Here is a 27,345-nt window from a genome sequence, read left to right as displayed (position 1 = left end):
CACAAAGACACGTGGACACAAAGACACGGACACAAAGACACGGACACAAAGACACGGACACAAAGACACGGACACAAAGACACGGACACAAAGACACGTGGACACAAAGACACGTAGACACAAAGACACGTGGACACAAAGACACGTGGACACAAAGACACACGGACACAAAGACACACGGACACAAAGACACACGGACACAAAGACACACGGACACGTGGGCTAGGGCTGAACGATTGGGGGGGGAAAGATCTCATTGCGATTTTTCCGACATTGCGATTTGCGATGACATTTTTTTTGGTAAAGTGAAACTTCAGTTGAATATTCACAGTGTAACGGATGTAAAACACGTGTTGGATAATTACCACGTGACACCATCTCAATATGAACCGCCCTCTGTATATTCTAAATGCACGGCTCGAGAACTTAAAATGCGAGAATTGCTTCCAACATTTATTTATAATTTTAAAAAATGCTTTAATTGAAATAGCGCAATTAAACGTAGAACAATTGTTAAGTTAAATAAATGAAATTTCGATTTAAAGCTTTCGTGACTGCAAGGATTCGTCTTCTTTGGTTCTTTCGGTAAAGTCACCACCACCACGTAGAATGAGAATAATAAAATAATAACTTGATTAAATAAAATAACGCAATAATATTCTCACGACGTTTCGGCCACAACACAAGCGGCCTTCATCAGGTGAAGGGACGAGACTGTCTGGTAGGACAGCGCTGTGAAACGTCGTGAGAATATTATTGTCGTGTTATTTTATTTAATCAATTTATTATTTTATTCTCATTCTACGTGGTGGTGACTTTACCGAAAGAACCAAAGAAGATAAATAAATGAAGTTAAGAGAAAACAAAATGAAGCAATTCCAATGAGCAAGTTATAGCAAGGGGGTTTTCGAAATCGCAAAAAAAATCGCAGCCTTTGCGATTTCATAATCGCGTTGTTTCAAATTGCGATTGAAATCGATGTGAAGTCGATTAATCGATGTGAAATCGATTAATCGTTCAGCCCTAGCGTGGCCGCGCACACGAACGCACGGTTGTGACCCTCGGCAATAGGAGCACAAAGCGGTGACCATCACCCTGACCCACAAGGACAGCTGCCACTGGGGGTGCCCCTAGGCCAGAGACCCACACAGCAGCAGTAACATCACCAAATCCTACAGGCAGCAGACTGACCCACAGGGACAGCTGCCACTGGGGGTGCCCCTAGGCTAGAGACCCACACAGCAGCAGTCACCATCACCCTCCTACTGGCAGACTAACCCACTCTATATCTCTGTGTGACTCTATGGGTGTCTCTGTGGGTCTCTGTGGGTCTCTCTGCGTCTCTATGGGTTTCTATGTATCTCTGTGGGTCTCTGTGGGTCTCTCTGTGTCTCTATGGGTCTCTATGTATCTCTGTGGGTCTCTGTGGGTCTCTCTGCGTCTCTATGGGTCTCTATGTATCTCTGTGGGTCTCTGTGGGTCTCTCTGCGTCTCTATGGGTTTATATGTATCTTGATGGGTCTCTGTGGGTCTCTGTGGGTCTCTCTGTGTCTCTCTGTGTCTCTATGTATCTCTGTGGGTCTCTGTGGGTCTCTCTGTGTCTCTATGTATCTTGATGGGTCTCTGTGGGTCTCTCTGCGTCTCTATGGGTCTCTATGTATCTCTGTGGGTCTCTGTGGGTCTCTCTGCGTCTCTGTGGGTCTCTCTGTGTCTCTATGGGTCTCTATGTATCTCTGTGGGTCTCTCTGTGTCTCTATGTATCTCTGTGGGTCTCTGTGGGTCTCTCTGTGTCTCTATGTATCTCTGTGGGTCTCTCTGCGTCTCTATGGGTCTCTATGTATCTCTGTGGGTCTCTATGCGTCTCTCTGTGACCGTGGGTGTCTACGTGTAGTGGCCTCGGTGGCGCCGGAGACTCTCCGTAGAGGCCAACACGTGTTCCATTACCAACGCCTCGATCACAGCAACGAATCCCATGCTTGGTAGAGGTAGCGGTCCTCTCCACCCGTACTCTACAGGGGGATCGGTCCCCCGAGCCTTAGCCCTGGTTCGCTCCAACCCGGCCCTATCTCTCCCCCGACAGGGCCGGGTTGACCTAGCCCGGCTCCGGCGTAGGTCACGACCGCCCGCCCCACGAGTACCGGGCCCTCGGAAGGACGGCGGGCCCGGAGGAGCCCCCGGGGTCTAGCTGGTGTGATCTTATTCATAATAAAGGTGGTTTTTTGGGTTAGGTCGCTTTGTTTATGAACGCGTCGTACACCCTCCACCACCCGACACGGCCGATCGGCAACAAAAAAAAAGTTGTCACGTTGACAAAAAGACACAAAATAGTTCACTTACTTTAGCCCCCCCCCACCGGTGGTGTTGTTGAAGAGTGAATCCGCAACATTTACAGTTTGATTTCGATTTAAAGCTTTCGTGACTGCAAGGATTAATCTTCTTTGGTTCTTTCGGTAAAGTCACCACCACGTAGAGTGAGAATAAAATAATAAATTGAAAAATAAAATAACACAATAATATGCTCACGACGTTTCGGGCCAACAACACAAGCGGCCTTCATCAGGTGAAGGGGGCGAGACTGTCTGGTAGGACAGTCTGGTAGGACAGTCTCGCCCCCTTCACCTGATGAAGGCCGCTTGTGTTGTGGCCGAAACGTCGTGAGAATATTATTGTGTTATTTTATTTTTTCAATTTATTATTTTATTCTCATTCTACGTGACTTTACCGAAAGAACCAAAGAAGATTTACAGTTTGAGTTGTACTGTGACGTTTCGCTGGTAAAAATACATCCAGCATCATCGGGCAATTCGCCAGAATGGTAAAGCCCTCTCCACTTGCTCCCGGTTTTAAATAGAGCAGCAGCAAGGTGACGTCATCACTTCACTTCACTCCAGCGCTGTCCTCCAGACAGTCTCGTCCCTTCACCTGATGAAGGCCGCTTGTGTTGTGGCCGAAACGTCGTGAGAATATTGTGTTATTTTATTTTTTCAATTTACTACGTGGTGGTGACTTTACCGAAAGAACCAAAGAAGATGAATCCTTGCAGTCACGAAAGCTTTAAATCGAAATCAAATTATTGTAAAACAAAATTATTATTCTTGGTTCTTTCGGTAAAGTCACCACCACGTAGATAGGGGAAACAATAAAATAATAAAAATATAAAACAATAAAATTATTGTAAAACAATAAAATTATTATTCTTGGTTCTTTCGGTTAAAGTCACCACCACGTAGATAGGGGAAACAATAAAATAATAAAAAATATAAAACAATACAATTATTGTAAAACAATAAAATTATTATTCTTGGTTCTTTCGGTAAAGTCACCACCGCGTAGATAGGGAAACAATAAAATAATTGTAAAACAATAAAATTATTATTCTTGGTTCTTTCGGTAAAGTCACCACCACGTAGATAGGGAAACAATAAAATAATACAAATATAAAACAATAAAATTATTGTAAAAAAATAAAATTATTATTCTTGGTTCTTTCGGTAAATCACCACCACGTATATTGGGAAACAATAAAATAATAAAAATATAAAACAATAAAATTATTGTAAAACAATAAAATTATTATTCTTGGTTCTTTCGGTAAATCACCACCACGTAGATTGGGAAACAATAAAATAATAAAAAATATAAACCAATAAAATTATCACGACTTTTCGACTGCAACACAAGAAGCAATCATCATCAGGTGTGAAAACCACAGCAAGAACAATTTGAACAAAAATTTACGCTATATAACTAAGTACGGTACATTTCATTAAAGCGTGTTTTTTTTTCAAGTTTATTTAAATATTATTACTTATTGTTATTGTCTACCCACGTGGCGTTACCGAACGAACCATTAATTTGCGTTCTTACGGTCACGAAAATTGTAAAGTCAAAATTCCTAGCAAAATAAAATATTCAAATCTAAATTTGGGTTGTTTCCGCAACAACCGAACACACTTGCAGTTTTATAATGGCCAGGGAGGGCAAAAGCTCCGACTCTCCCGTCTATTTCACACGTTTCACACTGGCAAAGCCAAAAAAAAACGAAATTCAATTTTTAGTTTTTTTTAAAGTTCACTTCGCCCACATTAGCTCAGTCGAAAGTGGCATTTATCCGAATCGATTCCCTATTTAAAAAAATATATAAGAAAAATGTGCGATTCCGAATCGGTTGTCGCCTCAATGCGGGCGGGCGGTGAAACCGGATGTGTTGAATCGAATCGAAGGTTACGATTACTTTTTTTGTGTTTAAACGTCAACGCCTACGGAGTCGATAAACGCGGCCGTGGAATCGAAAGCGAACTCGTCGTGGAATCGATTATTGCTCAATTGCGTGAAAATGGCGTCCGGCGGCGGGAGTTCAAAGGAGGTGACGAGTTTTTTTAATTTTAAATTAAAAAAAAATTCGGCGGTCGTTTTGCTTCGTTGGCCTCGCGTTAAACGTTCGATCGCTTGAAGCGAGCGCAGTCGCTTGTGTGCAGCGTCGATCACCCCCCCCCGCCTCCTCACCTGCGCGAGATTACATTGACCAAGGCCTCGACGCCGAGACCGCGGCGGCCTCGGATTGGACCGGCGGCCGGCGGCCTAGCGCAGGCTTCCCGCGGGGCTGAGCCAGGCCAGACCGGAGGTGTCTCCCGGTATAACTGTTATAAATTATTATAAGTTAACTCGAACGCTGTCAACATTAATTGACGACGAGAGTTGTTAGTGTCATTGATGTACTGGTTTGTTTTAACGAGGAAAGTCGAGGTTGGCTAGGAGACGTTGACTACCTCGCTCGGTACGCAGGAAGTCGTGGGTTCAATCCCAGACACTGAGAGATGTTGACTACCTCGCCTGGTACACAGGAGGTCGTGGGTTCAATCCCAGACACTGAGAGATGTTGACTACCTCGCCTGGTATGCAGGAGGTCGTGGGTTCAATCCCAGACACTGAGAGATGTCGACTACCTCGCCTGGTACACAGGAGGTCGTGGGTTCAATCCCAGACACTGAGAGATGTCGACTACCTCGCCTGGTACACAGGAGGTCGTGGGTTCAATCCCAGACACTGAGAGATGTTGACTACCTCTCTAGGTACACAGGAGGTCGTGGGTTCAATCCCAGACACTGAGAGATGTCGACTACCTCGCCTGGTACACAGGAGGTTGTGGGTTCAATCCCAGACCCTGAGAGATGTTGACTACCTCGCCTGGTACACAGTAGGTCGTGGGTTCAATCCCAGACACTGAGAGATGTTGACTACCTCGCCTGGTACACAGGAGGTCGTGGGTTCAATCCCAGACACTGAGAGATGTTGACTACCTCGCCTGGTACACAGGAGGTCGTGGGTTCAATCCCAGACACTGAGAGATGTTGACTACCTCGCCTGGTACACAGGAGGTCGTGGGTTCAATCCCAGACGCTGAGAGATGTCAACTACCTCGCCTGGTACGCAGGAGGTCGTGGGTTCAATCCCAGACCCTGAGAGATGTTGACTACCTCGCCTGGTACACAGGAGGTTGTGGGTTCAATCCCAGATCCTGAGAGATGTTGACTACCTCGCCTGGTACACAGTAGGTCGTGGGTTCGATCCCAGACACTGAGAGATGTTAACTACCTCGCCTGGTACACAGGAGGTCGTGGGTTCAATCCCAGACACTGAGAGATGTCAACTACCACGCCTGGTACACAGGAGGTCGTGGGTTCAATCCCAGACCCTGAGAGATGTTGACTACCTCGCCTGGTACACAGTAGGTCGTGGGTTCAATCCCAGACACTGAGAGATGTTGACTACCTCGCCTGGTACACAGGAGGTCGTGGGTTCAATCCCAGACCCTGAGAGATGTTGACTACCTCGCCTGGTACACAGGAGGTCGTGGGTTCAATCCCAGACACTGAGAGATGTTGACTACCTCGCCTGGTACACAGGAGGTCGTGGGTTCAATCCCGGAATTTGACGACGCCTGCTGCTGTATACTTGGAGTCTGCGTCTCTCTCTCTCTCTCTCATGATCACGGTGGCTAGTAGCACTGGGGGGAGGAGGGGGAGAGACAAAGACGGCCGGGCGTGGTGCTGGCCACCCACCCCCTCTGTGTGTGCCACAGTGCCGGTAGCCTTCGTAGGCGCTGCTGCTGCTGCTGCTACACTAACAGCACTTGCCCCTACAGTGCGTTAAGGCTACACGGGGGATCTTTGTCTGTGTCTCTGTGTGTGTGCAGGCTGCGGTTAGCGCTACGCTGCGCTATGAACCCGGTTGAACCGGGTTCGATTCCCGCTCACGGCCAACACCATCGGTGACGATTATCTGAACCGGTCCTGGGCCTCCCCTAGGTCGACTCAACCTCAAATGAGTACCTGATGCGGTGTGGTAGCGAACATCGCCACTGGGGAGACAAAGGCGGCCGGGCGTGGTGCTGGCCACCCACCCCCTCTTGTGCTGCGTCGGCCTTCATAGGTGCTGCTCGCTAACGGCACTTGCCCCTAGGGTCTGTTAAGGCTACACGGGGGATCTTTGTCTGTGTCTTTGTGTGTCTGTGCAGGCCGCAGACATAGACTTCAGGAGGAAATGGGACCGGAGTGAATACGAGAAATTAGCTCAGAGACGCCTGGATGAGGAGAGGGACAAGAGAACAGGTACAGTGTGTAGTGTGTACCGTGTACAGTGTGTAGTGTGTGTGTAGTGTGTGTAGTGTGTGTGTACTGTGTGTAGTGTGTGTACTGTGTACAGTGTGTAGTGTGTGTGTAGTGTGTGTGTGTACTGTGTGTAGTGTGTACCGTGTGTGTGTACAGTGTGTAGTGTGTGCTGTGTGTGTGTACAGTGTGTAGTGTGTGCTGTGTGTGTGTACAGTGTGTAGTGTGTACTGTGTGTGTAGTGTGTACTGTGTGTGTGTACAGTGTGTAGTGTGTACTGTGTGTGTACAGTGTGTAGTGTGTGTACTGTGTGTGTACAGTGTGTAGTGTGTGTACAGTGTGTAGTGTGTACTGTGTGTGCACAGTGTGTAGTGTGTGTACAGTGTGTAGTGTGTACTGTGTGTGTGTGTACAGTGTGCGGTGTGTGTGTAGTGTGTGTGTAGTGTGTAGTGTGTGTGTGTACTGTGTACAGTGTGTAGTGTGTGTGTAGTGTGTACCGTGTGTGTGTACAGTGTGTAGTGTGTGCTGTGTGTGTGTACAGTGTGTAGTGTGTGTACTGTGTGTGTGTACTGTGTGTGTAGTGTGTACTGTGTGTGTGTACAGTGTGTAGTGTGTACTGTGTGTGTACAGTGTGTAGTGTGTGTACTGTGTGTGTGTACAGTGTGTGTGTGTACTGTGTGTGTAGTGTGTACTGTGTGTACTGTGTGTGTGTACAGTGTGTAGTGTGTGTGTAGTGTGTACTGTGTGTACTGTGTGTGTACTGTGTGTATACTGTGTGTAGTGTGTGTGTGTGTGTACTTTGTGTGTACTGTGTGTGTGTGTACTGTGTGTGTGTACAGTGTGTAGTGTGTGTACTGTGTGTGTACAGTGTGTGTGTGTACAGTGTGTAGTGTGTACTGTGTGTGTGTACAGTGTGTAGTGTGTGTACAGTGTGTAGTGTGTACTGTGTGTGTACAGTGTGTAGTGTGTGTACAGTGTGTAGTGTGTACTGTGTGTGTGTACAGTGTGTGGTGTGTGTGTAGTGTGTGTGTAGTGTGTGTGTGTACTGTGTACAGTGTGTAGTGTGTGTGTAGTGTGTACCGTGTGTGTGTACAGTGTGTAGTGTGTGCTGTGTGTGTGTACAGTGTGTAGTGTGTGTACTGTGTGTGTGTAGTGTGTACTGTGTGTGTGTACAGTGTGTAGTGTGTACTGTGTGTGTGTACAGTGTGTAGTGTGTGTACTGTGTGTGTGTACAGTGTGTGTGTGTGTGTACTGTGTGTGTAGTGTGTACTGTGTGTACTGTGTGTGTGTACAGTGTGTGGTGTGTGTGTAGTGTGTACTGTGTGTACTGTGTGTGTACTGTGTGTATACTGTGTGTAGTGTGTGTGTGTGTGTGTACTTTGTGTGTACTGTGTGTGTACTGTGTGTGTACAGTGTGTAGTGTGTGTGCGTACTGTGTGTGTACTATGTGTGTGTGTGCCGTGTGTGTGTGTACCGTGTGTGTGTGTGTACCGTGTGTGTGTACCGTGTGTGTGTGTGTGTACCGTGTGTGTGTGTGTGTACCGTGTGTGTGTATGTGCCGTGTGTGTGTGTACCGTGTGTGTGTGTACCGTGTGTGTGTGTGTACCGTGTGTGTGTGTGCCGTGTGTGTGTGTGTGCCGTGTGTGTGTGTGTACCATGTGTGTGTACCGTGTGTGTGTACCGTGTGTGTGTGTGTACCATGTGTGTGTACCGTGTGTGTGTACCGTGTGTGTGTGTGTACCGTGTGTGTGTGTGTGTACCGTGTGTGTGTGTACCGTGTGTGTGTGTACCGTGTGTGTGTGTACCGTGTGTGTGTGTACCGTGTGTGTGTGTGTACCGTGTGTGTGTGTACCGTGTGTGTGTGTACCGTGTGTGTGTGTGTACCGTGTGTGTGTGTGTACCGTGTGTGTGTGTACCGTGTGTGTGTGTGTACCGTGTGTGTGTGTACCGTGTGTGTGTGTGTGTGTACCGTGTGTGTGTGTGCCGTGTGTGTGTGTACCGTGTGTGTGTGTGTACCGTGTGTGTGTACCGTGTGTGTGTGTACTGTGTGTGTGTGTACCGTGTGTGTGTGTACCGTGTGTGTGTACCGTGTGTGTGTGTGTGTACCGTGTGTGTGTGTACCGTGTGTGTGTGTACCGTGTGTGTGTACCGTGTGTGTGTGTACCGTGTGTGTGTGTGTACCGTGTGTGTGTGTGTACCGTGTGTGTGCGTACCGTGTGTGTGTGTGTACCGTGTGTGTGTGTACCGTGTGTGTGTGTACCGTGTGTGTGTGTGCCGTGTGTGTGTGTACCGTGTGTGTGTGTACCGTGTGTGTGTGTGTACCGTGTGTGTGTGTGTGTACCGTGTGTGTGTGTACCGTGTGTGTGTGTACCGTGTGTGTGTACCGTGTGTGTGTGTACCGTGTGTGTGTGTACCGTGTGTGTGTGTACCGTGTGTGTGTGTGTACCGTGTGTGTGTACCGTGTGTGTGTGTGTGTACCGTGTGTGTGTACCGTGTGTGTGTGTGTGTACTGTGTGTGTGTGTACCGTGTGTGTGTGTACCGTGTGTGTGTACCGTGTGTGTGTGTGTGTACTGTGTGTGTGTGTACCGTGTGTGTGTGTGTGTATACCGTGTGTGTGTGTGTGTACCGTGTGTATGTACCGTGTGTGTGTGTGTGTACCGTGTGTGTGTACCGTGTGTGTGTGTGTACCGTGTGTGTGTGTACCGTGTGTGTGTGTGTGTACCGTGTGTGTGTACCGTGTGTGTGTGTACCGTGTGTGTGTGTACCGTGTGTGTGTGTACCGTGTGTGTGTGTACCGTGTGTGTACCGTGTGTGTGTACCGTGTGTGTGTGTGTACCGTGTGTGTGTACCGTGTGTGTACCGTGTGTGTGTACCGTGTGTGTGTGTGTACCGTGTGTGTGTGTGTATCGTGTGTGTGTGTACCGTGTGTGTGTACCGTGTGTGTGTGTGTACCGTGTGTGTGTGTACCGTGTGTGTGTGTACCGTGTGTGTGTGTACCGTGTGTGTGTACTGTGTGTGTGTGTGTACCGTGTGTGTGTGTGTGTGTACCGTGTGTGTGTGTGCACCGTGTGTGTGTACCGTGTGTGTGTACTGTGTGTGTGTACCGTGTGTGTGTGTGTACCGTGTGTGTGTACCGTGTGTGTGTACCGTGTGTGTGTACCGTGTGTGTGTGTACCGTGTGTGTACCGTGTGTGTGTACCGTGTGTGTGTACCGTGTGTGTGTGTGTGTACCGTGTGTGTGTACCGTGTGTGTGTGTGTGTGTACCGTGTGTGTGTGTACCGTGTGTGTGTACCGTGTGTGTGTGTACCGTGTGTGTGTGTACCGTGTGTGTGTGTACCGTGTGTGTGTACCGTGTGTGTGTGTACCGTGTGTGTGTGTGCCGTGTGTGTGTGTACCGTGTGTGTGTGTACCGTGTGTGTGTACTGTGTGTGTGTGTGTACCGTGTGTGTGTGTACCGTGTGTGTGTGTACCGTGTGTGTGTGTACCGTGTGTGTGTGTGTGCCGCGCTGCGTAGCGAAGCCGGTGGTGGCTGTGAAGAGGGAGCTGCTGCGTCACAGAGACTACAAAGTTGACCTCGAGTCTCGCCTCGGAAAGTCCATCGTCATCAGCAAGACCACGCCACAGAGCGAGACTGGGGGGTGAGCGCCCGCTCACCGCCCGCTCACCACTCAATCACTCACTCACCCACTCACTCACTCACCCACTCGCTCAGCCACTCACCGCTCTCTCACTCGCTCAGCCACTCAATCACTCACTCACTCACCCACTCGCTCAGCCACTCACTCACTCACTCTCCCACTCGCTCAGCCACTCACCGCACTCTCACTCGCTCAGCCACTCACCGCTCTCTCACTCACTCACTCACCGCTCACTCGCTCAGCCACTCACCGCTCTCTCACCACTCAATCACTCACCCGCCCAGCCACCCACTCGCTCAGCCACTCACCGCCCGGTCACTCAGCCATTCACTCGCTCAGCCACTCACCGCTCACTCACTCGCTCACTCACCGCTCGTTCACCACTCACCCGCCCAGCCACCCACTCGCTCAGCCACTCACCGCTCACTCACTCACTCACTCACCCACTCAGCCACCCACTCACTCACTCAATCACTCACCCACTCACTCAGCCACTCACTCGCTCAGCCACTCACCGCTCACTCGCTCACTCACTCACCGCCCGCTCACCACTCGATCACTCACTCACCCACTCGCTCAGCCACTCACCGCCCGCTCACCACTCGATCACTCACCCGCCCAGCCACCCACTCGCTCAGCCACTCACCGCTCACTCACTCAGCCACTCACTCGCTCAGCCACTCACTCACTCAATCACTCACCCACTCGCTCAGCCACTCACCGCTCACTCGCTCACTCACTCACTGCCCGCTCACCACTCAATCACTCGCTCACTCGCTCAGCCACTCAATCACTCAGCCACTCACTCGCTCAGCCACTCACCGCTCTCTCAACACTCAATCACTCACCGACTCGCTCAGCCACTCACCGCTCTCTCACCACTCAATCACTCACCCACTCAGCCACTCACTCGCTCAGCCACTCACCGCTCACTCGCTCAGCCACTCACTCGCTCAGCCACTCACTCACTCAATCACTCACCCACTCATTCAGCCACTCACCGCTCACTCGCTCACTCACCGCCCGCTCACCACTCGATCACTCACTCACCCACTCGCTCAGCCACTCACCGCTCTCTCACCACTCAATCACTCACCCACTCAGCCACTCACTCGCTCAGCCACTCACCGCTCAGTCACTCACTCAGCCACTCAATCACTCACCCACTCGCTCAGCCACTCACCGCTCTCTCACCACTCAATCACTCACCCACTCAGCCACTCACTCGCTCAGCCACTCACTCGCTCACTCACCGCTCGCTCACCACTCAATCACTCACTCGCTCAGCCACTCACCGCTCGGTCACTCGCTCAGCCACTCACCGCTCTCTCACCACTCACTCACTCGCTCAGCCACTCGCCGCTGTCTCACTCACCGCTCGCTCACTCGCTCAGCCACTCACCGCTCACTCGCTCAGCCACTCACTCGCTCAGCCACTCACCGCTCTCTCACCACTCAATCACTCACCCACTCACTCAGCCACTCACTCGCTCAGCCACTCACCGCCCGGTCACTCGCTCAGCCAATCACCGCTCGGTCACTCACTCACTCACTGCTCGCTTACCACTGAATCACTCGCTCAGCCACTCGCCGCTGTTTCACTCACTCAGCCACTCACCGCTTACTCGCTCAGCCACTCACTCGCTCAGCCACTCACCGCTCTCTCACCACTCAATCACTCACCCACTCACTCACCGCTCACTCACCCACTCACCGCTCGCTCAGCCACTCACCGCTCACTCAGCCACTCACCGCTCACTCACTCGCTCAGCCACTCACCGCTCACTCAGCCACTCACCGCTCACTCACCCACTCAATCACTCACTCACCGCTCACTCACCCACTCACCGCTCACTCGCTCACTCACTCACTGCTCACTCAGCCACTCACCGCTCACTCACTCGCTCAGCCACTCACCGCTCACCAGCCACTCACCGCTCACTCACCCACTCAATCACTCACCCACTCACTCACCGCTCACTCACCCACTCACCGCTCACTCGCTCGCTCAGCCACTCACCGCTCACTCAGCCACTCACCGCTCACTCACCCACTCAATCACTCACCCACTCAATCACTCACCCACTCAATCACTCACCCACTCACTCACCGCTCACTCACCCACTCACTCACCGCTCACTCACCCACTCACCCCGCGTGTGTGTGTGTGTGTCCCCGCGTGGTGCCAGCTACTACTGCAACGTCTGTGACTGCGTTGTCAAGGACTCCATCAACTTCCTCGACCACATCAACGGCAAAAAACGTGAGTGGCCATGTGTGGTGTGGTGTGTCCATGTGTGGTGTGTTCATGTGTGGTGTGTTCATGTGTGGTGTGGTGTGTCCATGTGTGGTGTGTCCATGTGTGGTGTGGTGTGTCCATGTGTGGTGTGGTGTGTTCATGTGTGGTGTGTCCATGTGTGGTGTGTTCATGTGTGGTGTGTTCATGTGTGGTGTGGTGTGTCCATGTGTGGTGTGTCCATGTGTGGTGTGTCCATGTGTGGTGTGGTGTGTCCATGTGTGGTGTGTTCATGTGTGGTGTGTTCATGTGTGGTGTGGTGTGTCCATGTGTGGTGTGTCCATGTGTGGTGTGTCCATGTGTGGTGTGTTCATGTGTGGTGTGTTCATGTGTGGTGTGTTCATGTGTGGTGTGGTGTGTCCATGTGTGGTGTGTCCATGTGTGGTGTGGTGTGTTCATGTGTGGTGTGTTCATGTGTGGTGTGTTCATGTGTGGTGTGGTGTGTCCATGTGTGGTGTGTCCATGTGTGGTGTGGTGTGTTCATGTGTGGTGTGTCCATGTGTGGTGTGTTCATGTGTGGTGTGGTGTGTCCATGTGTGGTGTGTCCATGTGTGGTGTGTTCATGTGTGGTGTGTTCATGTGTGGTGTGTTCATGTGTGGTGTGGTGTGTCCATGTGTGGTGTGTCCATGTGTGGTGTGGTGTGTTCATGTGTGGTGTGTTCATGTGTGGTGTGGTGTGTCCATGTGTGGTGTGGTGTGTCCATGTGTGGTGTGTCCATGTGTGGTGTGGTGTGTCCATGTGTGGTGTGGTGTGTCCATGTGTGGTGTGTCCATGTGTGGTGTGGTGTGTCCATGTGTGGTGTGGTGTGTCCATGTGTGGTGTGGTGTGTCCATGTGTGGTGTGTCTCCCCGTGTCTCACCGCGTCTCACCGTGTCTCCCCGTGTCTCACCGTGTCTCCCCGTGTCTCACCGTGTCTCACCGTGTCTCCCCGTGTCTCCCCGTGGCTCACCGTGTCTCACCGTGACTCCCCGTGTCTCACCGTGACTCCCCGTGTCTCACCGTGTCTCCCCGTGTCTCCCCGTGTCTCACCGTGTCTCACCGTGTCTCCCCGTGTCTCCCCGTGTCTCCCCGTGTCTCCCCGCTATAGACCAGAGAAACCTGGGCATGTCCATGCGAGTGGAGCGCTCCTGTCTCTCCCCGTGTCTCCCCGTGTCTCCCCGTGTCTCCCCGTGTCTCACCGTGTCTCACCGTGACTCCCCGTGTCTCACCGTGTCTCCCCGTGTCTCCCCGTGTCTCACCGTGTCTCCCCGTGTCTCCCCGCTATAGACCAGAGAAACCTGGGCATGTCCATGCGAGTGGAGCGCTCCTGTCTCTCCCCGTGTCTCACCGTCTCTCCCCGTGTCTCACCGTGTCTCCCCGTGTCTCCCCGCTATAGACCAGAGAAACCTGGGCATGTCCATGCGAGTGGAGCGCTCCTCGCTGGACCAGGTACGTTCGCGCTTTGAGCTCAACAAGCGGCGGCTGGAGGAGAAGCAGAAAGAGTTCCACTTCGAGGAGAGGCTCAAGGAGCTCAAGGAGGAGGTGGGTGGGTGGGTGGGTGGATGGGTGAGTGGATGGGTGGGTGAGTGGATGGGTGAGTGGGTGGGTGAGTGAGTGGATGGGTGAGTGGGTGGGTGAGTGGGTGGGTGGATGGGTGAGTGGGTGGGTGAGTGGGTGAGTGGGTGGGTGGGTGGGTGAGTCGGTGGGTGGGTGGGTGAGTGGATGGGTGGGTGGATGGGTGAGTGGGTGGGTGGATGGATGGGTGAGTGGATGGGTGGGTGAGTGAATGGGTGAGTGGGTGGGTGAGTGGGTGGGTGGATGGGTGAGTGGGTGGGTGAGTGGGTGGGTGGGTGGGTGAGTGGGTGGGTGGGTGGGTGAGTCGGTGGGTGGGTGGGTGGGTGAGTGGATGGGTGGGTGGATGGGTGGATGGGTGAGTGGGTGGGTGGGTGGGTGAGTGGGTGGGTGGATGGGTGAGTGGGTGGGTGGATGAGTGGGTGGAAGGGTGGGTGGTTGGATGAGTGAGTGAGTGGGTGGGTGAGCGGGTGGAAGGGTGGGTGGTTGGATGAGTGAGTGGATGAGTGAGTGGGTAGGTGAGTGGGTGGATGAGTAGGTGGGTGGGTGGGTGGATGAGTGGGTGGATGAGTGAGTGGGTGGATGAGTGAGTGGGTGGATGAGTGGGTGAGTGAGTGGGTGGATGAGTGAGTGGGGGATGAGTGGGTGGATGAGTGAGTGGGTGGGTGAGTGAGTGAGTGGGTGGATGAGTGAGTGAGTGGATGAGTGGGTGAGTGAGTGGGTGAGTGAGTGAGTGGGTGGATGAGTGAGTGGGTGGGTGAGTGAGTGGGTGGGTGAGTGAGTGGGTGGGTGAGTGAGTGGGTGGATGAGTGAGTGGGTGGATGAGTGGGTGGATGAGTGGGTGAGTGAGTGAGTGGGTGGGTGAGTGAGTGGGTGGATGAGTGAGTGGGTGGATGAGTGAGTGGATGAGTGAGTGGTGGATGAGTGGGTGAGTGAGTGGGTGGATGAGTGAGTGGGTGGATGAGTGAGTGGGTGGATGAGTGAGTGGGTGGATGAGTGAGTGGATGAGTGAGTGGTGGATGAGTGGGTGAGTGTATTTTTAATCCTCTTTGTGCCTTCCCCCCCCGCGCCTCCCCCTCCTGTAACCACCACCACCACCACCACCGCCACCACCACCACTGCCACCACCGCCACCACCACCACCACCACCGCCACCACCACCACCACCACCACCACCACCCCCACCACCACCCCCACCACCACCACCGCCACCGCCACCACCACCACCACCACCACCACCACCGCCACCACCACCACCACCACCCCCACCACCACCCCCACCACCACCACCGCCACCGCCACCACCACCACCACCACCACCACCACCGCCACCACCACCGCAGGAGGAGAGGCAGAAGGTGTTCCGGCGTGAGAAGCGCCGGAAGCGGAGCACCGAGCCGGACCCGGACCTGGACCTGGACCTGTCCACCGGTGTTGGGGGGGGGGAGGAGGAGGGGGAGGGGGGAGGGGCCGGTGGGGGGGGTGTGGCCAGCATGGCCGCCGTCATGGGCTTCGGCAGCTTCACCTCCACCAAGAAGTCGCACTGAGGCCAGCCTACACCACCTCGTCATACACCTACACCTCGTCATCCACCTCGTCATCACCCTACACCTACACCTCGTCATCACCCTCCTACACCTACACCTCGTCATACACCTACACCTCGTCATCCTACACCTCGTCATCCTACACCTCGTCATCCACCTCGTCATCCACCTACACCTCGTCATCCTACACCTACACCTACACCTCGTCATCCTACACCTCGTCATCCTACACCTCGTCATACACCTACACCTCGTCATCCTACACCTCGTCATCCTACACCTCGTCATCCTACACCTCGTCATCCTACACCTCGTCATCCTACACCTCGTCATCCTACACCTCGTCATCCTACACCTACACCTCGTCCACCTCGTCATCCTACACCTACACCTCGTCATACACCTCGTCATCCTACACCTCGTCATCCTACACCTCGTCATCCTCGTCATCCACCTCGTCATCCTACACCTCGTCATCCTACACCTCGTCATCCTACACCTACACCTCGTCCACCTCGTCATCCTACACCTACACCTCGTCATCCTACACCTACACCTACACCTCGTCATCCTACACCTACACCTCGTCCACCTCGTCATCCTACACCTACACCTCGTCATCCTACACCTACACCTACACCTCGTCATCCTACACCTACACCTCGTCATACACCTCGTCATCCTACACCTACACCTACACCTCGTCATCCTACACCTACACCTACACCTCGTCATCCTACACCTACACCTCGTCATACACCTCGTCATCCTACACCTACACCTACACCTCGTCATCCTACACCTACACCTACACCTCGTCATCCTACACCTACACCTCGTCATCCTACACCTCGTCATCCTACACCTACACCTACACCTCGTCATCCTACACCTACACCTCGTCATACACCTCGTCATCCTACACCTACACCTACACCTCGTCATCCTACACCTACACCTCGTCATCCTACACCTCGTCATCCACCTACACCTCGTCATCCTACACCTCCTCGTCATCCTACACCTCGTCATCCTACACCTCGTCATCGCCCTCCTCCTACACCTCGTCATCCACCTCCTACACCTCGTCATCGCCCTCCTCCTCGTCATCGCCCTCCACCTCCACCTCGTCATCGCCCTCCACCTCGTCATCGCCCTCCACCTCCTCCTCCTCCACCTCGTCATCGCCCTCCTCCTCCACCTCCTCCACCTCCTCCACCTCCTCCTCCACCTCCTCCTCCACCTCCTCCACCTCCTCCTCCACCTCCTCCTCCACCTCCTCCACCTCGTCATCGCCCTCCTCCTCCACCTCCTCCACCTCGTCATCGCCCTCCTCCTCCACCTCCTCCACCTCCTCCTCCACCTCCTCCTCCACCTCGTCATCGCCCTCCACCTCCTCCACCTCCACCTCCTCCTCCACCTCCTCCTCCTCCTCCTCCTCCTCCTCCTCCACCTCCTCCACCTCCTCCACCTCCTCCTCCACCTCCTCCACCTCCTCCACCTCCTCCACCTCCTCCACCTCGTCATCGCCCTCCACCTCCTCCACCTCCACCTCCTCCTCCACCTCCTCCACCTCCTCCTCCACCTCCTCCACCTCCTCCACCTCCTCCTCCACCTCCTCCTCCTCCTCGTCATCGCCCTCCACCTCCTCCTCCACCTCCTCCTCCACCTCCTCCTCCTCCTCGTCATCGCCCTCCACCTCCTCCTCGTCGTCCTCCTCCTCCTCCTCTTCCACCTCCTCCTCGTCGCTCTCCACCTCGTCGCCCTCGTCGTCCACGTCGTCGCCCTCCTCCACCTCCTCGTCATCCTCCTCGTCGTCGCCCTCCTCGTCGTCCACCACCGCCGTCGTCCACCTCATCAGCCTCGTCAACAAACTCGAGGCATCCCGTCGCCGCAGTCGCCACCACCAACAACACCGCCAACACCACCACCACCAACAACACCACCACAGCCATCACCACCTCCACGACCATCAACAACAACAACACCACCTCCACGACCAACAACAACACCACCACCACCAACACCATCAACACCACCATAGCCATCACCACCTGCACTACCAACAACAACACCACCACCAACAACACCACCACCTCCACTACCAACAACAACACCACCACCTCCACGACCAACAACAACACCACCACCAACAACACCACCACCTGCACCACCACCAACAACACCACCACCTGCACTACCAACAACAACACCACCTCCACGACCAACAACAACACCACCACCACCAACACCATCAACACCACCATAGCCATCACCACCTGCACTACCAACAACAACACCACCACCAACAACACCACCACCTCCACTACCAACAACAACACCACCACCTCCACGACCAACAACAACACCACCACCAACAACACCACCACCTGCACTACCAACAACAACACCACCTCCACTATCAACAACAACACCACCACTACCAACAACACCACCACCTGCACTACCAACAACAACACCACCACCAACAACACCACCACCTCCACTACCAACAACAACACCACCACCAACAACACCACCACCTGCACTACCAACAACAACACCACCACCAACAACACCACCACCTCCACTATCAACAACAACACCACCACGACCAACAACACCACCACCTGCACTACCAACAACAACACCACCACCAACAACACCATCAACACCACCATAGCCATCACCACCTGCACTACCAACAACAACACCACCACCAACAACACCACCACCTCCACTACCAACAACAACACCACCACCTCCACGACCAACAACAACACCACCACCAACAACACCACCACCTGCACCACCACCAACAACACCACCACCTGCACTACCAACAACAACACCACCTCCACGACCAACAACAACACCACCACCACCAACACCATCAACACCACCATAGCCATCACCACCTGCACTACCAACAACAACACCACCACCAACAACACCACCACCTCCACTACCAACAACAACACCACCACCTCCACGACCAACAACAACACCACCACCAACAACACCACCACCTGCACTACCAACAACAACACCACCTCCACTATCAACAACAACACCACCACTACCAACAACACCACCACCTGCACTACCAACAACAACACCACCACCAACAACACCACCACCTCCACTACCAACAACAACACCACCACCAACAACACCACCACCTGCACTACCAACAACAACACCACCACCAACAACACCACCACCTCCACTATCAACAACAACACCACCACGACCAACAACACCACCACCTGCACTACCAACAACAACACCACCACCAACAACACCACCACCTCCACTACCAACAACAACACCACCACCAACAACACCACCACCTGCACTACCAACAACAACACCACCACCAACAACACCACCACCTGCACTACCAACAACAACACCACCACCAACAACACCACCACCTGCACTACCAACAACAACACCACCACCAACAACACCACCACCTGCACTACCAACAACAACACCACCTCCACTATCAACAACAACACCACCACTACCAACAACAACACCACCTCCACTATCAACAACACCACCACCACTACCAACAACAACACCACCACCTCCACTACCAACAACAACACCACCACCTCCACTACCAACAACAACACCTCCACTACCAACACCACCACCACCTCCACTACCAACACCACCACTACCATCAACACTACCTCCACGACCATCAACACCGTCACCACCACGACCATCAACAACACCACCACCTCCACTACCAACACCACCACCTCCACTACCAACAACACCACCACCACTACCAACAACAACAACACCACCTCCACTACCAACACCACCATCTCCACTACCAACAACAACACCACCACCTCCACTACCAACAACAACACCACCACCTCCACTACCAACAACAACACCACCACCTCCACTACCAACACCACCACCTCCACTACCAACAACACCACCACCACTACCAACAACAACAACACCACCTCCACTACCAACACCACCATCTCCACTACCAACAACAACACCACCACCTCCACTACCAACAACAACACCACCACCTCCACTACCAACAACAACACCACCACCTCCACTACCAACAACAACACCACCACCTCCACTACCAACAACAACACCACCACCTCCACTACCAACAACACCACCGCCACCTCCACGACCATCAACAACAACAACACCACCTCCACTACCAACAACAACACCACCACCAACAACACCACCACCTCCACTACCAACAACAACAACACCACCTCCACTACCAACAACAACACCACCACCAACAACACCACCACTACCAACAACAACAACACCACCTCCACTAACAACAACACCACCACCACTACCAACAACAACAACACCACCTCCACTAACAACAACACCACCACTACCAACAACAACACCACCACCTCCACTAACAACAACACCACCACCACCAAAGCCGCCATTCGTCACCAAGTGACGGTGTCACCACGGCGCCTCTTGTGCCAGGCTAGGTGCACCTTGAGGCTGTCACGTGAAGTGTCGAAGGCTCTCTGCTGCTGGCAGGAGGAGGTCACGTGACAGACCCAGCAGGTGCCACGGGTTGACTGCTGTGCCAGGCTAGGTGCAGGAGGAGGTCACGTGACAGACCCAGCAGGTGCCACGTGTTGACTGCTGTGCCAGGCTAGGTGCATGAGGAGCTCACGGGACAGACCCAGCAGATGCCACGTGTTGACTGCTGTGCCAGGCTAGGTGCAGGAGGAGGTCACGTGACAGATCAGCAGGTGCCGTGGGTCGGCCGACTAAGATGACCGATAGATGCACCACCACCAGCTGTACCCCCTTACTGTGCCATCAACAACATCACCTACATCATCATCAACATCACCTACATCATCAACATCACCTACATCATCATCATCAACATCACCTACATCGTCAACATCACCTACATCGTCAACATCACCTACATCATCATGAACATCACCTACATCATCATCAACATCACCTACATCACCAACAACCATCACCAATATCATCATCAACATCACCTACATCATCATCAACATCACCTACATCACAACATCACCTACATCATCATCAACATCACCTACATCATCATCAACATCACCTACATCAACAACATCACCTACATCACAACATCACCTACATCATCAACAACATCACCTACATCATCATCAACATCACCTGCATCATCAACATCACCTACATCATCATCAACATCACCTACATCATCATCAACATCACCTACATCATCATCAACATCACCTACATCATCAACATCACCTACATCATCATCATCAACATCACCTACATCATTAACAACATCACCTACATCATTAACATCATCACCTACATCGTTATCAACATCACCTACATCATCAACATCACCGACATCATCATCAACATCACCTACATCACCAACATCACCTACATCATCAACATCACCTACATCATCAACAACATCACCTACATCATCAACAACATCACCTACATCACAACATCACCTACATCATCAACAACATCACCTTCATCACCAACAACATCACCTACATCACCAACAACATCACCTACATCATCAACAACATCACCTACATCATCAACAACATCACCTACATCACAACATCACCTACATCATCAACAACATCACCTACATCATCAACATCATCTACATCACCAACAACATCACCTACATCACCAACAACATCACCTACATCATCATCAACATCACCTACATCACCAACAACATCACCTACATCATCAACAACATCACCTACATCACCAACAACATCACCTACATCACCAACAACATCACCTACATCACAACATCACCTACATCATCAACAACATCACCTTCATCACCAACAACATCACCTACATCACCAACAACATCACCTACATCACAACATCACCTACATCATCAACAACATCACCTACATCATCAACAACATCACCTACATCATCAACAACATCACCTACATCACCAACAACATCACCTACATCACCAACAACATCACCTACATCACATCACCTACATCATCAACAACATCACCTACATCACCAACAACATCACCTACATCATCAACAACATCACCTACATCACCTACATCACAACATCACCTACATCACCAACAACATCACCTACATCACAACATCACCTACATCCCCATCATCATCCCCATCGTCATGATCATAGCCACCTGTCGACTTGAACCGTGTGTAATAAACGACCACCACGACCATCTTTATCAGAGTGCCTCTTTAGTCTCTGTGGTACAGCTCCTCCGCTATATCTTGCTCTCGAGTTTTTCCCCACCATCAGAGGGAACAAGAAGGTGCTCACTGTAGTCGGAACTTTGCTTAGGTCATCATTTCGGTTTTTTGTCAATGCTTTGCTTTACGTAAACCCCACTCCTCCCCCCTCGTTTAAATGAAAGATTTCACAAAAGATTTTCTTGCTCTGCTCTCTTTCTTCTTACCCCTTCCCTCTCTCTCTCTACCCCTCTCTCTACCCCCTCTCTCTCTACCCTCTCTCTCTCTACCTCTCTCTCTACCCCTCTCTCTCTACCCCTCTCTCTACCCCCCTCTCTCTCTACCCCCTCTCTCTCTACCTCTCTCTCTACCCCCTCTCTCTCTACCCCCTCTCTCTCTACCCCCTCTCTCTCTACCCCCTCTCTCTCTACCCCCTCTCTCTACCCCCTCTATCTCTCTCTACCCCTCTCTCTACCCCCTCTCTCTACCCCCTCTCTACCCTCTCTCTCTACCCCCTCTCTCTACCCCCTCTCTACCCCCTCTCTCTACCCCCTCTCTCTCTCTACCCCCTCTCTCTCTCTACCCCCTCTCTCTACCCCCCCTCTCTACCCCCCACCCCCCCTCTCTACCCCCCACCCCCCCCTCTCTACCCCCCACCCCCCCCTCTCTACCCCCCACCCCCCCCTCTCTACCCCCCACCCCCCCCTCTACCCCCCACCCCCCCCTCTACCCCCCACCCCCCCCCCTCTCTACCCCCCACCCCCCCCCTCTCTACCCCCCACCCCCCCCCCTCTCTACCCCCCACCCCCCCCTCTCTACCCCCCACCCCCCCCTCTCTACCCCCCACCCCCCCCCTCTCTACCCCCCACCCCCCCTCTCTACCCCCCACCCCCCCTCTCTACCCCCCACCCCCTCCCCTCTACCCCCCACCCCCCCCCTCTCTACCCCCCACCCCCCCCCTCTCTACCCCCCACCCCCCCTCTCTACCCCCCACCCCCCCCTCTCTACCCCCCACCCCCCCCCTCTCTACCCCCCACCCCCCCCCTCTCTACCCCCCCTCTCTACCCCCCACCCCCCCCTCTCTACCCCCCACCCCCCCCCTCTCTACCCCCCCCCTCTCTACCCCCCACCCCCCCCTCTCTACCCCCCACCCCCCCCCCCTCTCTACCCCCCACCCCCGGTGGTGGCCGTGAGCGGGAATCGAACTCGGGTTCGCCGGGTTCGTAGCGCGGCGTAGCGCTAACCGCTACACCACCGCTCCACCCACACAAAGACAAAGATCCCCCATGTAGCCTTACCATACTGTAGGGGCAAGTGCTGTTAGCGAGCACCTATGAAGGCCGGAACGGTACACGAGGGGGTGGGTGGCCAGCAACCACGTCCGACCGCCTTTGTCTCCCTAGTGGCAATGTTTACACACCGCACCAGGTACTCATTTGAGGCTGAGTCGACCTAGGGGAGGCCCGGGACCGGTTCAGATAATCGTCACTGGTGTTGGCCGTGAGCGGGAATCGAACCCGGGTCGCCAGGTTCATAGCGCAGCGTAGCGCTAACCGCTACACACACACAGACAGACACGCAGACACACACACACAGACACACACACACAGAGACACACACATACACACACCGCGCTAACCCGCTACGCTACAACGCGTTAAGCTTCCACGTGCGTGGGTCACGTGACAGATTTGACGTCACAGCTCAGTTGGCGTGCAAAAAATTAATACATTATTGAGGTCCCCCCCCCCCCAAAAAGAAAACACAAAAGTTTATTTTTTATAATTGTTGCATGGTGTACCGTCTGGAAAGTACCCACATGGCAAATGTCAAGTTTGTTGCATGTCGGGAAGTACTCTAAACATCTTGAACAGACAACACAATCACAGCTTGCCTTTTTAAAAATATATGGAGGTAATAAGCCCTGTGAACCATGCGGCTCTCGACTCGGGTACAACCGCAACAAAAACACGAACAAGGAAACATCTTCAAGTTACTACGACTCGCAACAACAACAACAAATCGTGGGGGGAAAACTAAAACCAGCAAAAGTCTTCCATGAAAAAACCCCACCGCATTTCACTTGGTGGGTGGCGCTGAGAGAGAGAGAGGGGGGTGGGTGGTGGTGGTGGTGGGTCATTACACGGTACGAATGTATTGGACGTTCTCTGTCTCCTGGGACATTATATTCTTAGCTCTTTCGGTAAAGTCACGTTGAAGGGAAACAATAAAATAATATTATTTTATCACGTTGAAGGGAAACAATAAAATAATATTATTTTTTTGTTTCCCTTCAACGTGACTTTACCGAAAGAGCTAAGAATATAATGTCCCAGGAAAGTCACTTTGAAGGGAAACAATAAAATAATATTATTTTATTGTTTCCCTTCAACGTGACTTTACCGAAAGAGCTAAGAATATGAATTACTGCAGTCACGAAAGCTTTAAATCAAAATCCTGGGATATTGTTAACGTGAGTGGGTGGAATGTGGAAATCGATCCATGAAAAAAATGAACACATTTATAAATCGATACATTAAAAATAATCTGTATATTCTTAGTTTTTTCGGTAAAGTCACGTTGAAGAGAAACAACAAAATAACAAAATATATATAAAACAATAAAAAATTCTCACGACGTTTCGACCATAACTCAAACGGTCATCATCAGGTGTGTCGGTTTGCATAAATTTATTTTGAAAACGGCATATTTATTTATATATATAAAAAATAACGTTTGCGTCACGCGCAACGATTGGCTGTTTGCCAGGACTAGTCCATCTATTTTTTGAAAAGAGGAGGGGGGAGACGAAATTTGTTTTTATGTATGCTGTCTGAAAGCCACTGTAAGCGTGAACAATCAATCAAGAACTGAAATGATTTATCAAATCTTTCCAATGATTGCTAAGATAGAATCCATCTTCTCGGTTGAAATTGTCTCTGTGTTTGTATATGTGGATAGCCTCATGAACGAATCTCTCATGGAAGCCAGATGGCTTACAAAGAACCTCCGTCTTGGAAAAGTCAATGGCATGTGAGCCTACTGAATTAGAACAATGATCTGCTACGGCCGAGGTGTTGGTCCTACCGTGTTTAAGGTCTGCTTTATGTTCACGAATGCGGTCCGAGATATGGCGTTTGGTTTCTCCAATGTAACTACTACCACAGAGGCAACTTGGTTTGTAGATACCAGGGTATTGTATGTCCGGAATCACATCTTTTACAGACGGAACCAGATCACGGATTTTATGTAATGTGTTGAAACGGACCTGGATCTTGTGTTTATTCAAGATTTTGGAGATCTTTTTTGTGATCCCAGCAATGTAGGGTAAAGTGATGGTTTTGAAAGGCTCCTCAAGAGGGTTCTTCTTCATGGTTTGAGTGATAGCTTTGCGGATTGTATAGTCGGAGTAACCATTAGCCCTAAGAGCTTGGTGTACGTGCTTGAGTTCACTGCTTATGTGTTCCTGGTCGGATATGCATTGGGCTCTATGATACAGAGTCTTGATGAGAGAATTCTTCTGTGATGGATGGTGGTGGGAATCCGGTTTCAGATAAGCATCCGTATGGGTAGCTTTCCTGTAGACAGAGTGGCTCATTGAACCATCAGGTCTCTTTTTAATTAGGACATCCAAAAAAGGTATCTTGCCATCTATTTCGACTTCCATGGTAAATCTGATGGCTGGGTGTATGGAATCCGTGATCTGGTTCCGTCTGTAAAAGATGTGATTCCGGACATACAATACCCTGGTGTCTACAAACTAAGTTGCCTCTGTGGTAGTAGTTACATTGGAGAAACCAAACGCCATATCTCGGACCGCATTCGTGAACATAAAGCAGACCTTAAACACGGTAGGACCAACACCTCGGCCGTAGCAGATCATTGTTCTAATTCAGTAGGCTCACATGCCATTGACTTTTCCAAGACGGAGGTTCTTTGTAAGCCATCTGGCTTCCATGAGAGATTCGTTCATGAGGCTATCCACATATACAAACACAGAGACAATTTCAACCGAGAAGATGGATTCTATCTTAGCAATCATTGGAAAGATTTGATAAATCATTTCAGTTCTTGATTGATTGTTCACGCTTACAGTGGCTTTCAGACAGCATACATAAAAACAAATTTCGTCTCCCCCCTCCTCTTTTCAAAAAATAGATGGACTAGTCCTGGCAAACAGCCAATCGTTGCGCGTGACGCAAACGTTATTTTTTATATATATAAATAAATATGCCGTTTTCAAAATAAATTTATGCAAACCGACACACCTGATGATGACCGTTTGAGTTATGGTCGAAACGTCGTGAGAATTTTTTATTGTTTTATATATATTTTGTTATTTTGTTGTTTCTCTTCAACGTGACTTTACCGAAAAAACTAAGAATATGAATTACTGCATTCACGAAAGCTTTAAATCAAAATAATCTGTATGTTTAGAAATCGATAACATTTAGAAATAGACGCATTAAAAAAAATCGATACATTTAAAAATCGATGGTGATGAGCCACGAGGCACTTTTTTTGCAACGTCCGTGGAGCACGTGCCGCGGGTGTCCAATCAGCGCGCTCGGAGAGGTTGTCACGTGATCTCCACCCCCCCCCCCATTAACGGTCGTGAATTTTTTAAAAAGTCGCGGTGCATCACGGGAGTGGGGAAGTGACGTCACAACCACAGAGGGGTTGGGGGGCGACCACGTGGGTTGCGAGGGTGGGGCTCGTGGGGGGGGTTGAAGCGACCACGTGGTCTGGGAGGGCGGGGCTCGAGGCAGAGTCCGACCACGTGGTCTGGGATAGTAAGATGGCCGACCGGAAATGGCTTCGGGCGGTGCCGGAAGTAGGGAGAGAAGTGGTGGGGGGGAGGAGGAAGGGGAAGCAGCGGCGGGGTCAAAGGTCGAGGAGGGGCGGGGTTAGAGAGAGGGGGGGGAGAGACTTCCTTCCTTGAGAGAGAGGGGAGAGATAAGCGAGAGATAAGGGAGAGTTAACAGCGTGGTAGAGGCGGAGAGAAGGGAGAGATAAGGGAGAGTTCACAGCGTAGTTGAGGCAGAGAGAGAGCGAGGGGAGAGTTCACAGAGAGAGAGAAGGGAGAGTAACGGAGAGAGACGCTGGAGAGTTAAACGGGAGTCCGGGGAGAGTGGGGGGAGAGTTCAGTCGAGAAGGGGGAGAGTTCACAGGGAGAGAGGAGAGTGGGGGTAGAGTTCACAGGGAGAGAGGAGAGAGTTCAGTCGAGAGGGGGGGAGAGTTCACAGAGAGAGGGGAGAGTGGGGGGAGAGTTCACAGAGAGTGGGGGGAGAGTTCACAGAGAGTGGGGGGAGAGTTCACAGAGAGTGGGGGGAGAGTTCAGAGAGAGGGGGGAGAGTTTCTGGAGAGTTCACAGAGAGAGAGTTCACAGAGAGGGGGGAGAGTTAACAGGGAGAGAGTTCATA

At 51.9% G+C, this 27,345-nt stretch overlaps 2 protein-coding genes across 2 annotated transcripts; both read left to right on the top strand.

The window, feature by feature from the left end:
• Positions 1 to 4,253: 4,253 nt before the first annotated feature.
• On the top strand, positions 4,254 to 15,728 carry ZMAT2 (zinc finger matrin-type 2). Its single transcript, XM_076056605.1, has 7 exons — positions 4,254 to 4,366; positions 6,518 to 6,611; positions 10,125 to 10,248; positions 12,438 to 12,511; positions 13,921 to 14,066; positions 15,440 to 15,657; positions 15,709 to 15,728. The coding sequence occupies exons 1-6, from the start codon at positions 4,337 to 4,339 to the stop codon at positions 15,641 to 15,643; spliced, it is 672 nt and encodes a 223-aa protein (XP_075912720.1). The 5' UTR covers positions 4,254 to 4,336; the 3' UTR covers positions 15,644 to 15,657; positions 15,709 to 15,728.
• LOC142907284 (uncharacterized) lies at positions 15,644 to 21,914 on the top strand (the record flags this gene model as incomplete). The annotated part of the gene is made up of 4 exons (XM_076056597.1): positions 15,644 to 15,901; positions 16,025 to 16,046; positions 16,272 to 20,242; positions 20,307 to 21,914. Coding segments are annotated over 3 exons (4,239 nt in total), but the record flags the coding sequence as incomplete, so codon positions are not given.
• Between the last annotated feature and the right edge of the window lie 5,431 nt (positions 21,915 to 27,345).

This window comes from Petromyzon marinus, chromosome 76 (genome assembly GCF_048934315.1).
Source record: "Petromyzon marinus isolate PM22_M1 ecotype Great Lakes invasive population chromosome 76, UKy_Petmar_22M1.pri1.0, whole genome shotgun sequence".
Lineage (NCBI taxonomy): Eukaryota > Metazoa > Chordata > Hyperoartia > Petromyzontiformes > Petromyzontidae > Petromyzon > Petromyzon marinus.
The sequence above is the reverse complement of the archived record's forward strand: the minus strand, read 5'-3'. Positions and strand labels throughout refer to the sequence as shown.